Raw genomic sequence first — 19,606 nt, 5'->3', positions numbered from 1 at the left:
GAGATGGGTCGTTTGCCAGCCACTATGTATGATTGGAAAGACAAATTGAGTTTACTGCCGACGGAGCTCGAAATGCCGGCGACCTTGCTCATCGGGCTTGAGAGCACGAACTTCCATACCATCCTCGGAAACAACGGTTCTCAAGTCTCCAGCAGGCAGAATCGCGACAAGTGTCTTCCAAGGGGCGACGAAACCTGATTTCTCTTCCCGGGTGAAATTGATACGCACTTGAGATTCCGTAGCGTTGTACGAAATAGTATACTTGGAAATCTTGACCTTGGAAGCAGTCGACACTCCATCATCTTCGTACCAATCGCACACATACCAATCTTTAGCACTTTTCCCTGGCGGAGGAAAAATCTCGACGGCGCGGTAGTCATCTAGGGGTAAATCGGCCACATTTTCCTTCTCTCCAGGAGAAAGGACTTGCACGTCATGCCCAATTGGTATGACGGTCCCGACTTTAGCAAGGACTGGGATGCCAGCCCCATGCCATTCCGCATCGACCGTGATCCACCGGCCAGACTGAAAGTGTTGGTATGGCGCATTGAGATTGAGGAATCCTTCATCAGATTCAGATTGTTTCGGCAGATATACTCTGGCGCTGCTTACGCCTGGTTCGTAAACACCTCCAATAAGGATTGAATCACCAAGCCAGTATTGACACTCGCCATCCATGATCTCGGGAGTCCAAACTTGGGGATCAGACTCATATCCCCAACCTGTCCACCTTTGTGGTGGTATGGCCGTTTGGTGACTCACCAGCATAAGCGAGTACAAATAAGGTATCATTGCATACCGGCGTTTGATCGCTTTTCTGACCAGGTGTGTAATTGATGGATGCATCCATGGTTCGATGACATCGCCAACATTATTGTCATCTCCAGTCTTGAAGCAGTTGATGGCAAACCGAGGGGAATGGATACCAAGCTGTACCCATCGAAGCAGCAGCTCGGGAGATGGTTGCGGCCCTTCGAATCCACCAATATCATGGCCGTAGCACTGCATCAGACACATGCCGGCTGTGAGTGACAATGCATTTGCGCCCTTCATGCCTGACCAACTAGTGATATTATCACCACTCCAGGAGCTACATGCATATCTCATTGTACCGGCCGTGGCACTTCGAGTCAGGACAAATGGTCGGTTATCTGGATCAGCCTCGAGCAGTGCATCGTGCGAAGCTTTGCCATGGAGCTCTGTATGCAGACTGCGTCCCCAAAGACCGACGTCTCGACGCCCCCTGAGACCCTCTGGCACTTCTAAAGAGGGCTGGTCTAGAGCGCATTGCCAGCCATCGTCGGTAATTGTGTACTCATTGTTATCGTTCCAAATACAGTCAATGCCTTCCTCTCGAAGTTTTTTGACTCCGTTGAACCACCAACTAAATCCGGCCGAGGAGGTGAAATCGATGTGACCGCCCTCGTCACTCTCACCACCACCAGCGCTCCAAAGCCGGGTGACGGCTGTGGTCTTGGTGTGAGGGTCTGTGAACAAAGCCCCTGAATCCTTCAGTTTCTGGTATTCCGGATGACTTGCCAAAACGTAGGGTTTCACGTTCGCAATTAATCGCATACCAAGCTTGTGATATTCCTTGATCCATCCTTGGGGGTCGGGGAAGCGATGCCGGTTCCATGTGAACACATTCCTCGTCTTGGGCTCCTGTTCTGCAACAGTGTATCCTGAAGACATCTGATATGCAGAGCAAGGTATGTCATGCTCTTTCATTTTTCGAGCCAGCTCGAGAAGTGCCTCGGATGCAGGTGGATCGTCGAGCATGGAATACTTCATGCCTCCAGACAGATAGCCAAATGCCCACCGAGGGACCAGTAACGGAAACCCGGCAAACTCGGCATAGGTTGTGACAATATCTTTTAGAGTTTGACCGACAATCACAATCTCTTCGAGACCGCCATAATCCTGTCGATACACCTTGTAGTGTCCCCACATGCCGTCCATTTCGGCACCGATAGAGTACTTTCCCCGTCCATGAGTAGTTGAAAAGAGCGCAACACAGCCGGCGGGTGTTGCATTGATGAGGAGCGGAATATTTTTGTACAATGGGTCTGTCTTGTAGACATCATAGCCAAAGCTGTCCGTGGCAGACAGTTCGAATCGTCGACCTGACAAGTTCATGGGCGCAGCCTTTTCACCAAGACCAACGTGCAGAGTCCCGCGCTTATAGCGAGAGTAGTGCGCAATGCCTTCCCCATCAACGACATAGGACCTGTGAGGAAGATCGGTATGTATTGGCTCCTTGGAGTCGGCATACGAGATGCTGACAAGTGGTGAAGATTCGGTCCAGTCAACATTGGCAACAATATCTCCAATGCGAATCTCTTTGCTGGTACCGCCGCTCCCAACCAGAGTATTGGCCTTCAGGACCCGTTGTCCTAGGGATGGAATTATGACACTAGGGTGAGGGGGGAGGGGATGCGACTCTGATGAGAATGTTGTTCGGAATACATTCGGGGCGATGAGCTCAAACTTGAAGGTAAATGGTAAATCTTGGCTGGTAGATTGCAGCTGTACACTGGGATCCGTGCTGGAGGCACCGAAAAGCTCCCAGGTTGAAGGGACTCGCTCTTGTTGAGGCATTGTGAAGAATGCTGCAAGCCGAGACTGCCTTGCTTGAAGAAGGGTTTGGGCGGGTACGAAGTTTCCCTCAACGACCGCACTTTACGACGACTTGAGTAATATATAGGCCTATTCTGGTCAATGCTATGAAATGAGGCAATAAAACCATCTGTTTGATGGCAAACCCGGATCCGCCGCTTGGCCATGTTGAGCGACAGACAAGCCACTGGAAACCGGATATTGATACAGATGTCCGACCCATGGGGAGTGGAGACTGCTTTGTCTCTTCCGGAGTCATGAACCGCACACACCATGGAACGAGACTGACTCTCATTCTCCCGTTTAACCGTCCAATATCGCACCAGGCCGGAGAAGTGCTTGTTTTGTCCGCATAGCTAGACCACCCAGCCCTCGGAGATCAAGAGGTCAGCCCCGATCGGAGAAACGCAATCATCTCCGGTGGCGCCCAGTCAAGAAGCCAGTAAGCCAGCAAATAACGGCCTTTGACCCGCCTGGTGGCACCAACTATTTCCCACGTTTTGTATCCCCATGGGGTAGACGAAGCCTGGGGTTACGAACACATGGCGGTGTCAACGTACGATTTATTGGGTGTTGGCAACAAGCCCATTACGCTGGACTTGGGTATATATGACCACTGACGTTTCCTTCCTGATCGTCATCGGAGGCGAATGGATTTGAATGCATTCCTTTTCTCTACTACCATCTAGAGTCCCAGACGTTTTGAGTTGACTCACTACCGCGATGGCAAATTCTGGAAACGATTCAAGTGATGGTATTCGACCCCATCAGGAGCCGCAGACGACCAAGTCCGAAGCCGACCATGTTCCCCAGGTTGACCATGCCTCGAGAATGGAAGATGTCCAAGTTGTTGGAAGGGACAAGGCGGCACAGTTCCTCAAACAGGCTGACCATCCCGTGGTTGTGACCCCGGCTGACAATGCCCGCGTGCTGCGCAAGATCGATTGGAGAATCCTTCCCATCATGTTGTTCGTCTACTGTCTTCAGTCTCTAGACAAGACTACCCTATCATATGCCTCTGTCTTTGGTCTGATAGAGGACACGAACCTAGTTGGAGAAGAGTTTTCCTGGCTTGGATCCATCGTATACTTGGCCCAGCTGGTCTTTCAGCCCCTGGTGGCGTATAGCCTTGTCAAATTCCCCGTGGGAAAGTTCTCCGCTACCATGGTGTTTTGCTGGGGTGCTGTGCTGTGTGGGATGACGGCCGCCAAGGACTTTGGGGGGTTGATGGCCTCAAGATTGTTGCTAGGGGCCTTTGAGGCTTCTGTCGGTAAGCTGGGCTATGCTTTAGGGATTGGCCGTTTTATCGAAACGCCATTACTGATGCGTTTTAGCCCCGACATTTATTGCCATTGTGCAGATGTGGTATCGACGACAGGAGCAGACTTCTCGAAATGCTTCTTGGTATGCCATGTTGGGAGTTGTAAATATGGTGGGTTCACGATAATATCACATGTCCAAGGGATTTTGTTTTTTAACTTACTGGGTATAGCTGGGTAGTCTGTTGACGTACGGTCTTGGCCATATTCAGTCGTCGCTGAGGCCATATCAGGTAAGAAAGCCAAACCTCTCACAGCCAGACGAGTGCCTAACGTGCTTACAGATCATCTTTTTGTTTTGTGGATGTATCACAGTTACGTTTTCCGTCGTCATGTTGTAAGTACATACGTCGGACGTCACCATGCACGGTCAATGCTGATGCCAAGTAGCCTCTTCATGCCCGACTCTCCCATGCAGGCTAAATTCCTTAGCCGAGAAGACAAATTCATTGCTATCGAGCGTCTTCGAATGAATCAGATGGGCATTGGTTCCGGGGTGTGGAAATGGGACCATGTGAAGGAGTGCCTGCTTGACCCCAAGACATGGCTTTGGTTCTTGCTCATGCTCATCATTTCGTAAGTGAATATTCCCGGGCGCACCTGCCTTTCCAGAATCCTTGGCTAACGGAATCTTTTCAGCATTCCAAGCGGTGGCATCTCCACGTTTGGTCCCCTCATCATCCAATCGTTTGGCTTCGACAAGTTCACGACGATTCTGTTCAACATCCCCTTCGGCGCCGTGCAAATGATCGCGACGTTGGGGGGCGCCTGGCTCGCCGATCGAATCAAGATGAAGTCTCCCGTACTTCTACTCCTCTGCTTGCCCCCAATCGCAGGCTGTGCAATCCTCCTCGCTGTTGGCCGCGCAAAGAGTGATAGAGCTGTCCTCCTCGCCGGGTACTACATCATCTCCTTCTACCCCGGCATCTCACCCCTCATCTACTCCTGGTCTGGCCAAAACACGGCCGGTGACACCAAGAGAAAGGTCACTACTGCGATGCTCTTCATTGGGGCCAGCGCCGGAAACGTCATTGGCCCTCAACTCTTCAAACCCAGCGAAAAGCCACGCTACGATAGAGGTCTCCGAACAAACCTTGCGCTGTTTGTTGTGCTTGCCGTCCTGATTGTTCTCGGCATGGTCCTGATTCGCATCTTGAATGCCAGACAGGCGGCCAAGCGCAGAGAACTCGGCAAATCCGAGAACGTCAAGGATCTAAGCATGCAGAAGGGTGCTGGTCAGGACAGTGAGGTGCTGAATCACGTGGAGGAGTCAGAGACGGTGGGCGACAAAGCGTTTGACGATGTTACGGATATGAAGAATGAGGATTTCATTTACGTATATTAGTCGGAAATTTTTAGCATGTCATTATCGACACCGCTTGATGAAAAAACCACTTCTTGTACGCGTCACTTCAGAAATTGCCCCCAAGGTGGCAACCTCGGCTCGCACTATTTTGTTCAAAATACTAGCAAGTCACAGTCCTGACGCAGCAGTAGGAGGCGAAACATATTGAACCAGGCCAGGTAGCTAGCTATTGCGCTCTATACTATGATACACTATACTATAGTAGTGTAAATTAGTATATACTTGTCGGTGGGCAAACATATTCTGCCATCCACTGTCCAGTGTATCGGGGGCCTTGGTGGAAGACACACAAGTTCGTCTTCAAACAGTCCAGTATTTCCAGTCCATATACATGCTGGAAAAGAGTACAATATCACAGAGGAAGCCGCCGAAGTACCGAATTAGGGCTCTGCGAGCTTTCTTATTATGCATAGGCTACTTGGCAGCTACAGCGTCATGTATTACAAAATCAAAACGCCCCCTCCTTTTGACTCTCCCACCACTCCTCCAACGAGTCCTAGAACATGATAACCGGGACTCCGGCGGGGAGAGCAAGAACCTGCTGATTGAGAAGGTACCCGCAGCCCTCGGCAATGGCAGTGCCGTCAATATTCTCGGTCAGACAGTTGCCGGATTTGTTGTCGACCAGGTTGCCGGAAGACTTGTACGTCCAGGGGTTGGTGTGGTGTCTAACGCAGCCGCTGGTGGTCTTGACCACGCCGTCGACGGGGACGATGCAATCTTTAGGGCGCAGCAGGCTGCTGACGCGGCCGTCTTCCTTGTGGACGGCCCAAACCTGGGCGTCGGTGCCCTGGCAGGCATCCCAGGTGACGTTGCCGGACGGGCTGTCGGTCAGGCACTTGAGGCTGTTTGTGTTGAAGATGGCGCCGGTGGGCGTGATGGGGCTGATGCTCTGGAGGCGGTAGACGGCGGTGCCGTGGGCCGGAATGTTCTCGATGGTCAAGGGGGCTTCGCCGGGGAGGAGGTAGGTGACCCGGCCCGTCCACAGATCCTGAACAGTAACGTTGCCGTCGCCGATGGCCCCGAAGTCGATGCCGGCGCGCTCCAAGGGGATGTGGACGCTGGCGGCGGAGTCGCCGCGGTTCAGGACGGTCAGGAGGCGGTCGCCGTTGGCGAGGGTCCTGGTGAGGACGTCCCAGGTGGCGTTGCGGCTGACGAGGGTGGCCTGCTGGGCGAGCTTGTCCTGGTCGACGGCGATGAGGCCCGGGTTGGTGAGGAAGTCGATGGTTTCCTTGGGCAGGCTGGGGATGTCGGCGCTGATGAGGAGCGGCGAGGACATGCTGCACCACAGGGCGAACTGCGACTTCTTCTCCTGCATGGTCAGCGAGGGGTGGTCCGGGATGAGGAAGTCCGGGTCGTTGAAGAAGCCGGGCCGCTGGAAGCGGGCGAGGCGCAGGTTCTGGCCGTAGTTGAACATGATGCTCTTCCAGCCGTTGCCGTTGGGATACGTCACAATGTCGGCCGAGTGGCGGGCAAGCTGGCCGTAGTCGGAAGCCCATCCTATGGCGCGGTACCAGTCGGTTAGGTTCTTCTGGTTGGAGAAGTAGGCGGGCGCCGAGTTGGAGAAGACCATGGCGACTTCTTTGGGATAGGACAGCAGCGAGGCCCAGCGGCTGTACATCTCGTGGTACGTCTCCTCCTCGTCGTTGGGCAGGTTGCACCCGTCCATCTTGAGGTAGTCGAAGCCCCAGCGCAAAAAGTCCTGCAGGTCCCGTTTCTCGTGGTCCAAGGCGCCGGGGTATCCGCCGCAGGACAGGCTGCCGGCGTCGGTGTAGATGCCGGGCTTGAAGCCGTTGGACCGCATCCAGTCTGTGAGCCACGGGAGGCTCGAGGGGAACTTGGCCGGGTCGGCAACCATGGAGCCGTTGGCATCTCGCTGCAGAAGAGACCAGGCGTCATCCAGGTTGAGGCGATTGTATCCGGCGGTGCGAAGTCCATTGTTGCTCATGGCCACGCCCGCGTCGATGAAGATGGACTCGTTGATGTTGGTCATGAAGCGTGCCCAGTTGTTGAAGCCCATGGGCGGTGTCGGGAGGATGTTGATGGACGACGCCGCGGCAGAAGACGCCAGGCCCGTGGCGGCCATGGCTACTTGTGCCTTCATGACGGGGTTTTGATGACTTTGAGTCGAAGCCGGACGTCTAGTGTGATTTTTTTGGGTTGGTCGTTGGCTGGCCGCCCAAGGTTTTCTTGTCTTGTCTGTCGATATTTTGTATAAGAAAGAAAGGAAGGAAGGAAGGGGAAAAAATAGAAGAGGATGTGGCAGAATGTATTTAACCTCCAACAAATATACACTATAATTCAAGGCGCGATAGCCGGGTACAAGGGGAATCAAGACCGAAGACAATAAGCTTCCAACATACACCAGCCGGCTCAACGCCCCAAGGCTTAAACATGTGGCCGTCCAAAGGTTAACACTCGTAGTTCCTGTTAGTCGTCACCCCATAAACAGGTGGTTACATTGCATAGTCGCAGTCCATGGTTCAAAACGGTATATCTCATATCTCGTAGTTGCACACGGCACAGTCTCGCCGTCCACGTCTCACTAGCCTGCATCTCAGGACGAAAGAAAATAATAAAAAATAGAGTGTGGTGCAGCAGTCAAATTTGTGTACGTCAATGGCTTGATATGATTAGTCGGGCGATTCATGGACCCTTTCGGCCCAAAAAGGAAGCTCAAACATGCCGGGCCGGAAGATGGGGTCTTGCCATTCCCTCTGTTGGTTTGGACAGCGCCATGACGGACCACGGATGTCCAGATTCTGTTTTATTGACGTCCATGTCGGGACTGCGCAACGTTGCAGGAAAGGCAACGTTGCTCAACTAGATTAAACTATGACTTGACTTTATCAATGCCGGGACCCGGGGTTCATCATGTTGGGGCAGGCTCTACGACGGTGAGATGCAGATCCACTGAGCGGACTGTGCGCTGCCATCTCACGATTGGAGCGGCTGATTGATGGTGTGTTTACGGATTGGTTCTTCTGGGGATTGTCATTTATCGTGGGCGCGTGGCGAGTTGGACATGACGGAGGGCACGACAGGCAGACCGCATGTACATGTATCATCGATGCTTGATGCCGAGTTGGGGAAGCGCAAAGTCACAACCCAAGTACGGGAATACGGATCTGGACGGCCCCGATGCCGTTCACCCCCCCCCCCCCCCATGCCTCGTGCTGGCAAGAGATTGGCTGACGAGAGCTCGGCAAAATTGATCTGCCTCATGGCTTCAAGGGTCAATGTGCCTGTGGCTGGCAACCCCGGACTCTGCAGATTGACCGACGAGTCGAGCCAAGGCCATCTCCCGCTCCTCGTTCGTCTTCAGCCTTGCCACGCCTCCTTGGCTCCTTGGCGGAAGACGGCGGAACTCTGTTGTGAGGTGGCCCAGGTGCCGGCTTGTGTCTGATGTCGAAAGTATTTGATGTATGTACATTCAATCTTGACTCCATGTCGTCTTGGTGGCTTGTGTTGGCGCGCACATAGTCCCATCACCACCGAATCGCCCGGCAACCCGGACTGTGCCCCGACCTGACGCTTGCATCTTCTCCGGCAGGTCGTAGCGCAGATCTATGCATCAATACGGAAGCTGACTCCTCGTGCACCACATAGCCAAGCGGGGAACCTTTAACTGTGCCTGGACTCGTCAAGCCACCCAAGTTGTTCTCGTAACCGGCGGAAGCATCTCCACTATGCATGCACAAGTGACGTTGTGGCCTGTGTTGCTCAGTCTACCTTTTTATAAAAGTGCCATAGAATGGGAGAGGTGAGGGCTTTCTCCAAATGGGCTGACTGGTCATCCAGACAGTCGCCTACCCCAACACTCGCTTCGAGGCAAAGCCGGCAACGGCATGGACGATATCGGCTCCTCGTCTTCTTGATGCTACCTACGCCCAACTTTAATCTCATGGGTTGCCCACCATGGACTAGAAACCCGGCTTAAAAGGACCTCGGTATCCTGCATTACGGGCCCCTTTGGATCTGTCCGTAGATTTTCCCAACATAGAAGCTTCCTTTTCCTCTCCTTCCTTCCATCTCGGGCCCGCTAGTCTCAAGGAGGAGGCTGAGATAGGCCCAGAGAAGAAGTCTGGTAGATTACATCAAAAGAGTCATGCTTGGCAGAGGAGTGGCAGCAGCAGTCTTCGGCTGGGCTGCGGCTTTGCTATCGCTTGCAAAGCCACTCGTTGCCGCCCATCGTGGCAACTTTACCTATGACCGTCACAACTTCTTGCTCGATGGCGTTCCTATCCAGTTGATCGGGGGCCAGATGGACCCCCAGCGCATTCCGCCCGCCTACTGGACTCAGCGGCTGCAGATGGCAAAGGCCATGGGCTTGAACACGATATTCTCCTACGTATTTTGGAACAATATTGAACCGACAGAGGGCTCATGGGACTTTGAGGGACGCAATGACATTGCCCGGTTCGTGCGGCTCGCCCAACAGGAAGGCCTCTATGTCGTCCTCCGTCCTGGGCCGTATATATGCGGCGAACATGAATGGGGTGGCTTCCCTTCTTGGCTCAGCCAGATTCCCGGCATGGCCGTGCGGCAGAACAACAAGCCCTTTCTAGATGCATCCCGCAACTATCTTGAACAGCTCGGCAAGCACCTGGCCGCCACGCACATTTCCCAGGGCGGGCCGGTCCTCATGACCCAGCTGGAGAATGAATACGGCAGCTTTGGCAAGGACAAGGCCTATCTCCGGGCCATGGCGGACATGCTGAAAGCCAACTTTGACGGGTTTCTCTACACCAACGACGGCGGCGGCAAGAGCTACCTCGACGGAGGCTCCCTGCACGGCATCCTCGCAGAGACGGACGGCGATCCCAAGACGGGCTTCGCCGCCCGAGATCAATACGTGACTGACCCTACCATGCTTGGGCCGCAGCTAGACGGAGAGTACTACGTGACCTGGATTGACGACTGGTCGAGCAACTCGCCCTACCAGTACACCTCTGGACGGCCTGATGCCACCAAGAGGGTTCTCGACGACCTCGACTGGATCCTGGCCGGCAACAACTCCTTCAGCATCTACATGTTCCACGGCGGCACCAACTGGGGGTTCGAAAACGGCGGCATCTGGGTCGACAACCGCCTCAACGCAGTCACGACCAGCTACGACTACGGCGCGCCTCTGGACGAGAGCGGCCGCGCGACCGGCATCTACCGGCAGATCCGAGACGTCATCTCCAAGCACGTCCCGGCAGGCACCATCCCCGAGGTTCCCCACGTGCCCGACCTGACCACCATCGACGACTTTGCCCTCGAGCCCGCCGTGGCGCTGTTCGACACGCGCAGCGACAAGCCCGCGGTCCAGGCCGGCAGCCCCGTCCCCATGGAGAAGCTGGGCCAGGCATTCGGCTTCGTGCTGTATGAGCACCGCGTCTCCGCGGCCGTCAGCGGCGCCATTGCCCCCGGTGACGGGCCGCGAGACCGCGTCATGGTATACGTCAACGGCGCCAGGGTCGGCGTCGTGGACAAGACGCACGCGGCCCCGGCGCCCGTCAGCGTGGACCTGAAGCAGGGCGACGTCCTGCAGCTCCTGGTCGAAAACCTCGGCCGCATCGACTACGGCCAGCAGCTCAGGGAGCAGCAAAAGGGCATCGTGGGCAACGTCACGGTCGGAGGGGACGCCGTCCTGGAGGGATGGTCTGCGTATTCCCTGCCGCTGACGGACCTGCCCGCCGCCCTGGCCGACGAGAATTCCGAGACGCCTGAAATCAAGGATGGGGGCGCTCCCGTCTTTTACAAGGGCACGTTTGGCCTGCCCGCGGGGGCCGGCAATGACCTCAGCGGCGACACCTTTCTCTCGCTGCCCAACGGCGTCAAGGGCAGTGTCTGGGTCAATGGCCATCACTTGGGGCGGTATTGGGTCGTGGGACCCCAGCAGAGTCTGTATGTGCCGGGCGCGTATCTGTACGGCGGGAATAAACCCAATCGCGTTGTTGTTCTTGAGCTTGAGCCCAAGGCCGGTGCGGACATGGTTGCCCGCGGACTGGCGACGCGAGAGTGGGCGAACCATCCTGACCCTGATGTCGCGTGAAGGAGTGATGAAGTATGATGAGAATGGGATGCATGATGGAATGAAACACCACGAGTATAACCCTTCTCGGTTCGCTTCTAGGTATAATCAATATATTGTACATGTATGCAGAAGATTTTTCGTAAATCACATGTCTCGTGCCAAAAAAAAAAAATGCTTGTATGCTAGCCACACACTATCCCTCTCATTTGGTATCGCTATCCTCTTACACCAAGTACCTGAAGCCCTTGCGCATGCGCAGAGACTCGTCCGTGTTCTCAAGGTACTCGTCTCCCTCGGGCCTGTTGCCGGCGCTCTGGCTCGTCTCGGCCGTCTCCTTGTCCTCCAGCTTCTGGTTGAGGCGGCTCAGCATCATTCTAAAGATCCAGCAGCCGACAATAGTGACGCCAAACATGGACAGCACGATGCCGTAGCTCTTGCGGTACCCGTTGTCCTTGAGCGCCCAGACGTACGACCCGGCCACGTTGCCCAGCTGGCTGAAGGCGTTGATGAGGGCAATGGCGACGGCTCGCTTCGCCGGGGGCCGGGGGAAGGAGGAGCTGATCCACGAGTAGAAGACGATGAAGCCGGCGTAGGAGCCGGCCTGGAGGAACAGGGCGACGTAGCGGGCGGCCACGTTGAGCGTGGACATGCTGATGATGAAGCCGACGATGCCCATGATGATGGGGCCGACAATGTGCCAGAACTAGGTACGAGGCAGATGATTAGCAACTAAACGGGCGCCAGGGGGCGTTTTATTCAAGGGAAATACCTTTTCTTGCGTCCGGTCGGCGTGCCAGGCGTTGATGATGGAGATGAGGCATGAGAATGCCCAGGGGGGAGAGCTCATGAGCAGGGTAGGCACGTATGCGAAGCCCAAAGTTCCCGTGAGGGTAGGCTATTCCGGTTCATTAGTTTCGCGCCGGTCAGAGGCAAAGGGGGAAAACGCACGAAAAAGGCATTGAAGGACAAGCCAACGACATAGGCGGTAAAGGTGAGCATCATGACGTAAATCTTGTAGTCGGTCAAGGCCATGATGAGGCCGTCAAAGGCGCCCTGGTCGGCCGCGTCGGTGTCGGCCTCGCCAACATCCTCAATCATGCGCAGCTGGGCGACGGCCCTCTCCTCCTCGGTGAAGCCGCGCGCGTTGTGCGGCAGGTCGGGCAGGATCAGGGCGGCCAGGAGGGCGACAAACATGGTGACGGCGCCCTCGATCCAAAACAGCCAGCGCCAGGCGGCGTGGCCCAGGACGCCCTGCATGTTGGACAGCACGCCGGCGCCGACGAGGGCGGAGAAGGCGTTGGAGATGAGGTTGCCGCAGAAGAGGACGGCGTTGCGCGTCGTCAGCTCCCGGCGCGTGTACCACTTGGACAGGATCAGCAGCGCGCCGGGCAGGAAGGCGGCCTCGATGAAGCCCAGGAAGAAGCGGATAATGACCATGCCCGTGAAGTCCTTGGCGTTGCCCGACAGCGTCGAGATGAGGCCCCAGACCAGCATGGCGCAGGCAATGTACAACGACGGCCGCTGGATGCGGTTGATGAACATGTTGGACGGCACCTGCATCAGGATGTAGCCCACGTACAGGATGCTCAGGCACGTGGCGTACTGGGTGTCGTCGAGCTTGAGGTCGTCCTGGAGCCCCTTGAGCCGCGCCGAGGCAATGTTGTTGCGGTCGAGGTAGTTCATGATGTAGATGAGCACAAACAGGCCGCAGCGCGCGTCGAGCTTGCGCTTCAGCTTCTTCTCGACGGCAGCTCGCCGCGCCGGATCCATCTGGGGAAACTGTGGCATCTGGGACTGGGGGCCGACGTGCTCGAGATTTTCCACCACGTTCTTCTCGACGTCTGCGTGCGCCGCAGGCGCCGGTGAGATGTTGTCTCCAGACATGGTTTGGCTGCTTGGGGGGGGGGAAGGGGAGAGAAGTAGGGCGAGCCGGGGCAGAAGGGAAAACAGTACAGCTCGGAACCCGACGAAGAAAATTTAAAGTCTAAAGAGGTTTATATATGCTGTTCGTGCTGCCACTGGTCGTCCATGACGGTACCGAAAGCAAGGGGGCCAAGGCCATACATGAAAAGGAAAAAATTGCCAAAACACCACATGATGGCGCTTCTCCACACTCTTTTCCCCGGAACAACCAGAGTCGTGCGGTCGACCGCCGTTTCTTCCCCTCCTTTTCTCCGCCTTGTTATAAAACAACGGACCACATTGTGGAGGAGCGTGGGCAGACGAGGGCAGACGAGGGCAGCCGCCTCTCGTGCGCGTGTGGTGTTGCGCGCCACCCCGTATGAAGATGCTGGGTCCCCGCAACTTGGTTGGAGAAGAAGGCAGGGATGAGGACTCATGGCAACAGCGAAGAGAAGGACGGTATTTCCGCATCCAATCTTGCATGGCCGTGGCCCAGGCTCCGACGGAGTACGAGCATCGCCTAGACCAGACTAGTCGTTGAACAATTTGCGTCGTGTTATGCGCGAGTTTGGCCCCAAGGCACATGACCCGTACCCTGGATTTGAAAGCCATTATTCATGCTTTGTGTCCGGGCATGGAACCGCGAGATGTAATCAATTGATCCTTGCCTCAATACATACCTACGGAGTACAAGCTTCCGAGCTCATGCCGGGCTTTTGCCTCAGCTGCCATGTATCATCAATTGATCCTACACATCGGCAAATGGACCCCGTGAAAAAGGCGTCTCGGTATCCCTCCTCCGTGGACCGTGGTGTCGCCATCGGCAATTGACCGCGGCTGCATCTCACCAACAGCATTGAAGCACTTGACCAAATCTGCAGTGGCTGCCGCCACCGAGACGGTCCGATTCCCCGTTGCGCCATCAAACACCCCCATTGACAGCTTCTAGATCAAGGCAAGAAAGGCAAAGCTGCCTGTCGGCGAGAGTGTTTCCCCTGGCCTCGTGGGCTCGTGACTTGCAATACCTGGGCGTCGCAATCTAGGCAATGATGCCCGCGGAACAGCACCTCATTCTTATTCAGAGTTCAAGAGACGACTGGTGCTGAGCAAGGCAGGCCCAGGCCCCCCCTTGCTCGAGTAATAACTAGATTGGGTTCAAGGTGTGGTTATGTGGAGATTGTGGGCTGTGACTTGACTCGTGAGACTGGGGTGGCCATTGTATGGACATGTATGGTTCGCCGAAGGACTTGACAAATGGTGTAAATGTTGGAGCGCTGTTTCACGCAGTGTCGAGTTGTCAAGTCGTACTTCCACATGGGGAGCAATGTTAGATATGATGCATAGATCGACTGTCATACACGTGTTGATGTTGTATCGTCATTTTGACCTCGTGGTGTTGAGTCAAGCCAACTTGTTAAACCCTACCTGGCCGCCGAGTAGGCATGTCATAATTATAGATGGATCGGTAGTAGTTCACGGCAGGCTTATATCGCCGTTGCAATTGCACGCATTACGTTATCCCGAGCTCAGCGTGATGGAGAACCAATTGCGCATGGAAGATGGCATGTGTCGTGTATGCCGCAACTACAAATTGTGTCCTCTTCATTCATCGTATGCCACGCCTTGGGAGTCGTCCCGCAAAACTTTGTATACCTCCCTAGGACCGTTTTTCAATTACAAATTGGAGGGGAGGCGTTTTGGGGTGACCTGTTGGGCCCGGCCCAACGAGTCAATTGAATAATGGCGGATTTGATGGCGTTGGTGAGATCTCACGATGCCGCCCAATTTTACCCAAGGAAAGAAACTTGGTCGGCATTTGTAGTCGTCAACAGGCAAATCCTTCTCAGCAGCTTCTCCTCGCTCTTCTCTTTCCTAAAATTGTCCAACATATTATTCCTCTTATCCTCCATTTTGTCCAATTTCCTCTCCTCACTGGTTTGCAGGTACTGGCAGTTTAACCCTAACCCTGAGCAGTATCAATATTGGGCCGGACGCCGACTCGGATCGGCCGTAAGCGGGTGTTGAGGAACAACTTCCAACTTGCCCCACCAACTTTCTTTTCTGGCAGCGCCATCCATCGTCATCATCTCATCCACCACCCAACTTGGCCATTCAAAATATTTACGATGCAGCTCAGAATAGCAAGACTTTGCATTGCCTCTAGAAGCCTACTGCATCCTGTCTACAAACGCCGGTTGGAACCGACTCCGAGAGCACCCTCGCAGCCACCAACGTCTTCCTCCATCGCCATCGTCCCGACTTCGGCCTCACCAAGGTCCCATCAAGTCAAGGCCACATAAAACGCCCGCGAGCAATCTACAATACCAAATCACATGTCTCGCCAGGCCAAGTCATGCACCCGCTGCCGGCAGCAAAAAGTCCGCTGTGACCGTGTCTCGCCCCGTTGTTCACGATGCGCCTCCTCCAAGGCGAGCTGCTCATTCTCGCAGCAACCATGCGCCTCCGTCTCTCCTCCGCCATCGACGCCCTCGGCCAGCACCGAATCGCAAGACCTGTTCCTCTCCCTCCCATCTAGTCCGTCGCTCGTGCCGGAGGAGCCTCACGGACGCCGGGTTGAGCCAGAGCCCGCACATCCAAGTCCCGGCGGCGGACGCGGCATCCCGGCCAAGCGCAAGAAACGCCGCCGGGCTTGTCTGTCCTGCGTCCGCTGCCACCGTCTCAAGATCAAATGCGACAAAAAGGAACCCTGCACACGCTGTCGTCTCTCCGGCTGGGGTCGACAATGCGAGTACACGCACAGGGTAGAGCCGAGCGGTGAGGCTGCGTTGCCCTACGTCCTGACCGAGGAGGATCCTCAAGTTGCGCTCGCGACGTGGCATTCGCCCCATAGGGGGTTGAGCCATTGGCGGAGTTTGCTTTCCAAGGCAAGTTGTCTCGCGCCCAGCGTCTTGTTCCCTTTCCGCAAATCACCAGACCTGACTCGTCTTGCAGCTCGGGTGTGTCGCCCAACTCGAGTCTCTGCCTGTCCTCGCAACCGAAGACGCCATTCTTCGCAACCTCAGCGCTACAGGTGGCGTCATGCTGCCCGACAACTTTCCCTTCAACAGTCCCCGCGCCTCCCCGTTCGCCTGTATCCAAAAGGTGCGGACTCTGATCGGCTCGCACCGCGGGGACTGCGACGCCTTCGTCGAGGGATACCTGGACCTGTACCAGATGGTGCACCCCATCATCGACACGGACGAGTTCCGGGCCCGCGTCTCTGCGTACTGGGACGACCCTCGGTGCCCAGATGCCGCCTGGCTCAGCCAGTTCCTCATGGTCCTCGCCCTGGGCCAGCTGGTCGTCACGGGAAAGACGGCGCCGACCGTGGAGCTGTGCATGGCGGCAGAGGCGTGCCTTGCCAAGACGCCGTTTATGCTGAGGCCCAACATATCCATCATGCGGACCATGTGCCTCATGGTGCTGGCCAAGCTGACGACAAACGCGACGTGCTGGTCGTTTGACGCCTGCTGGAATCTGCTGGGGTTTGTGGTCCGGCAGGCGATATGCCTGGGCTTTCACCGACGACATCCCCCAACGTACCCGTCGCCGCCGGTCGAGTACGCGGACTGGGAGGCGGGCAGGGTCATCTGGACCACGCTGCTGTATTTCAACATCCAGGTCGCCATGATCTCGGGCATGCCATCGTGCCTATCCACCGATGTCATTGCCTCGCACGACCTGGCGTCGGACCTTGGGCCTCTGGACACGGCGGCGCTGGCATGGCACAGCGTCATACACACGTCCGGCCCGACCATCATCAAGATCATCTCGCGCGTCAACGCAGACACGAACCTGCCCTCGTACGCGGAAATCCTCGAGTACAGCAGCCAGGTCCGGCAATGCATGAGCATACTCGATCGCGTCCAGGGGCCTCGCACGCTGCGCATGACGCTCGACATGTTCTTCCGCCGCGTTCTGCTCGTGCTCCATCGCCGCCACGCGCTCGACGTCGACGCGCCCAGCAAGTATCCCGTGTCGTACTGGGCCTCGCTCGAGTGCAGCCTTGCGCTGCTTGTCCATCAGCGCGACCTCTACGACCAGGACAAGGCGCCCCGGGGTGCGGATTTGCTGGTCCGCCTCTACATGCTGGACGTGTTTGCGGCGGGCATGACGGCGACGATTCACTTGCTGAGGAAAGACGCGCCCCTGGCGTCGGGCTTCGCCATCCCGCCCAGGCAAACCATCCTCGAGACGTTGCAGGCGTGTACGGAGCTGTGGGCAAACGAGACGATTCAGAGTCCCTGCTTCAAGATGGGCCATGCCTTGCTGGACAGGGTTGTGGGGGCGTTGCTCGAGGGAACTGTCTCTCTTCCGTGAGGGGAATGGTGATGGCACAGAGACTGTGTAGTCGTAGTACTAGACATATCTCCAAGGACTCGGGCCGTCTGAGTAAATGAGATGGCTTCTTCCGACTGCCCAGCGTCGTATGCCGTGGATCCGCGCCGCAAGACAACCATCTCGGCTCTATCCAGCAAACCACATCACACCACCCCATGCCAATACTCGCAACCATGTACGGAGCATGTACCCCCACGCTCATCCGGTGCCGGAGCGGGGGAACACCGATCAAGTCAATTGATAATCACTTACAACCCAAAACGAACCATCTCGCGACCCTCGGCCATCACCAACCACACCACGCACCCAACACCAAGGATGGGCAAAATAGCCAAGATTGAGTATTTCCGCGTGCCCCCACGATGGCTCTTTGTCAAAATCACCGACCAAGACAACAACACCGGCTGGGGCGAGGCCTCCCTCGAGGGCCACACGCAGGCCGTGGAAGGATGCCTCGACGCATGGCGCGAGCAATACACCGGCCTCGAGGCAGAGTACGCCATCCATCCCGCGCCCGTCCATCTCACGCAAAACTAACCTCCCAGCCAGCGACATTGAGCAAATATGGCAAATGTCATGGCGCAAGTCCTTCTACCGCGGCGGCCCCGTGCTGATGAGCGCCCTGTCCGGCCTGGACATTGCCCTCTGGGATCTAAAAGGCACGACTCCAGACAAGACATACTCCCGCCATCTACACCACTAACCCTCCGCACCCGCAGCCCGCAAGCTCAATGTCCCCATCTACCAGCTCCTCGGGGGCAAGCTGCGCTCCAAGCTAAAAGTATACGCCTGGATAGGCGGCGACCGGCCGTCCGACGTCGAGCAAGCCGCGTAAGCACCCCCCCATCCCATCCAGAGGCGTCAACACTCGGCGCCGAGTCCTGACAAAAAAACCCGCAGCCTCGCCCGCAAGGCCCAGGGCTTCACGGCGGTCAAGATGAACGCCACCTCGGACATGGGCTGGCTCGACTCGCCCGCCCGGCTGGCGAGCTGCGTGGAGCGCGTGCAGGCCGTCAAGGCGCAGGGCCTCGACGTCGGCGTCGACTTCCACGGCCGGCTGCACCGCCCCATGGCGAAGCAGCTCGCGGCGCTGCTGGCGCCCCTGCAGCCGCTCTTCATCGAGGAGCCCCTGCTCCCGGAGCACATCGAGGCCGTCCGCCAGCTCGCGGGCCAGGCCGCCGTGCCCGTCGCCCTCGGCGAGCGCCTCCACAGCCGCTGGGACGCGAAGCCCTTCCTCGAGGCGTCGTGCGTAGACGTCCTGCAGCCCGACGTCTGCCACGTCGGCGGCATCTCGGAGCTTCGCCGCATCGCCGCCATGGCCGAGGCCTACGACGTCCCCATCGCGCCGCACTGCCCGCTCGGGCCCGTCGCCCTCGCCGCGTGCCTGCAGGTCGCTGCCGCCACGCCCAACTTTGCCATCCAGGAGATGAGCCTGGGCATACACTACAATGTCGCCGGCTACGACTTGCTGAGCTACATCACGAACCCGCACATTTGGGACGTCAAGGACGGCTATGTGGAGCTGATGGACGGGCCGGGGCTGGGCATTCGTGTCAATGAGCATCTGGTCCGGGAGGCTAGCAAAGGTGCCGAGGCGTGGGTGAGTCCTGGCTTTGTTGGCCCGGGTGGTGAGTTGAGGGAGTGGTGATGGGGTCGTTCATGGGTTGGCAGGACAAGGGGAAATGAAGGGTTGGTGACCTTCTTGGGCAAACGTACATCTGCTCAGGGGGCAACCACATCGTTGGATTGATTCAGCAATCATTTCTGCCTAGCTGAAATTAGGGCCTGCGCAAGTGGTTGCTCAAGACCTGCTTAGGCACACAGGTGCATGCATGCACAGGACAATACCGCAATGGCACCAGACATCAAACACTCAAATGTCCTCCTGGCATTCATGGTATCAATGGTATCAATTCAGCTTCACGTCATATACTCTATCGAGCCTAAACTTGGGCCATGTAACAACCATGCTGTACCTTCACTGCTTCAGCCTAATCATTGGCGGGTCCGCTTTAGCTACGCCCACGCTTTGTGAATGAG

General features: G+C 56.5%; 7 protein-coding genes across 7 annotated transcripts; 4 read left to right on the top strand and 3 right to left on the bottom strand.

Annotated features, from left to right (window-relative positions):
• Positions 1-51: 51 nt before the first annotated feature.
• Positions 52-2,598, bottom strand: GANC (Neutral alpha-glucosidase C; the record flags this gene model as incomplete). The annotated part of the gene is made up of 1 exon (XM_014684663.1): positions 52-2,598. The coding sequence occupies one exon, from the start codon at positions 2,596-2,598 to the stop codon at positions 52-54; it is 2,547 nt and encodes an 848-aa protein (XP_014540149.1).
• Positions 2,599-3,339: 741 nt separating this feature from the next.
• On the top strand, positions 3,340-5,280 carry G6M90_00g066230 (uncharacterized protein; the record flags this gene model as incomplete). Its single annotated transcript, XM_014684664.1, has 6 exons — positions 3,340-3,886; positions 3,951-4,048; positions 4,109-4,168; positions 4,220-4,272; positions 4,326-4,511; positions 4,575-5,280. The coding sequence occupies 6 exons, from the start codon at positions 3,340-3,342 to the stop codon at positions 5,278-5,280; spliced, it is 1,650 nt and encodes a 549-aa protein (XP_014540150.1).
• Positions 5,281-5,797: 517 nt separating this feature from the next.
• Positions 5,798-7,405, bottom strand: aglA (Alpha-galactosidase A; the record flags this gene model as incomplete). Its single annotated transcript, XM_014684665.2, has 1 exon — positions 5,798-7,405. The coding sequence occupies one exon, from the start codon at positions 7,403-7,405 to the stop codon at positions 5,798-5,800; it is 1,608 nt and encodes a 535-aa protein (XP_014540151.2).
• Positions 7,406-9,409: 2,004 nt separating this feature from the next.
• Glb1l2_1 (Beta-galactosidase-1-like protein 2) lies at positions 9,410-11,341 on the top strand (the record flags this gene model as incomplete). Its single annotated transcript, XM_014684666.1, has 1 exon — positions 9,410-11,341. One exon carries the CDS (start codon positions 9,410-9,412, stop codon positions 11,339-11,341), a length of 1,932 nt encoding a protein of 643 aa, XP_014540152.1.
• A 205-nt stretch (positions 11,342-11,546) lies between these two features.
• On the bottom strand, positions 11,547-13,207 carry prlL_3 (MFS transporter prlL; the record flags this gene model as incomplete). Its single annotated transcript, XM_014684667.1, has 3 exons — positions 11,547-12,026; positions 12,093-12,218; positions 12,272-13,207. 3 exons carry the CDS (start codon positions 13,205-13,207, stop codon positions 11,547-11,549), a joined length of 1,542 nt encoding a protein of 513 aa, XP_014540153.1.
• Positions 13,208-15,558: 2,351 nt separating this feature from the next.
• On the top strand, positions 15,559-17,545 carry G6M90_00g066190 (uncharacterized protein; the record flags this gene model as incomplete). The annotated part of the gene is made up of 2 exons (XM_066130818.1): positions 15,559-16,110; positions 16,178-17,545. The coding sequence occupies 2 exons, from the start codon at positions 15,559-15,561 to the stop codon at positions 17,543-17,545; spliced, it is 1,920 nt and encodes a 639-aa protein (XP_065986662.1).
• A 339-nt stretch (positions 17,546-17,884) lies between these two features.
• dgoD (D-galactonate dehydratase) lies at positions 17,885-19,214 on the top strand (the record flags this gene model as incomplete). Its single annotated transcript, XM_066130817.1, has 4 exons — positions 17,885-18,060; positions 18,116-18,225; positions 18,286-18,397; positions 18,467-19,214. The coding sequence occupies 4 exons, from the start codon at positions 17,885-17,887 to the stop codon at positions 19,212-19,214; spliced, it is 1,146 nt and encodes a 381-aa protein (XP_065986857.1).
• Between the last annotated feature and the right edge of the window lie 392 nt (positions 19,215-19,606).

The sequence above is a fragment of the Metarhizium brunneum genome, chromosome 3, assembly GCF_013426205.1.
Source record: "Metarhizium brunneum chromosome 3, complete sequence".
In the NCBI taxonomy this organism is placed as follows: Eukaryota; Fungi; Ascomycota; class Sordariomycetes; order Hypocreales; family Clavicipitaceae; genus Metarhizium; species Metarhizium brunneum.
Note: the sequence above shows the minus strand (reverse complement) of the source record. Positions and strands in the feature narration are given on the sequence as shown.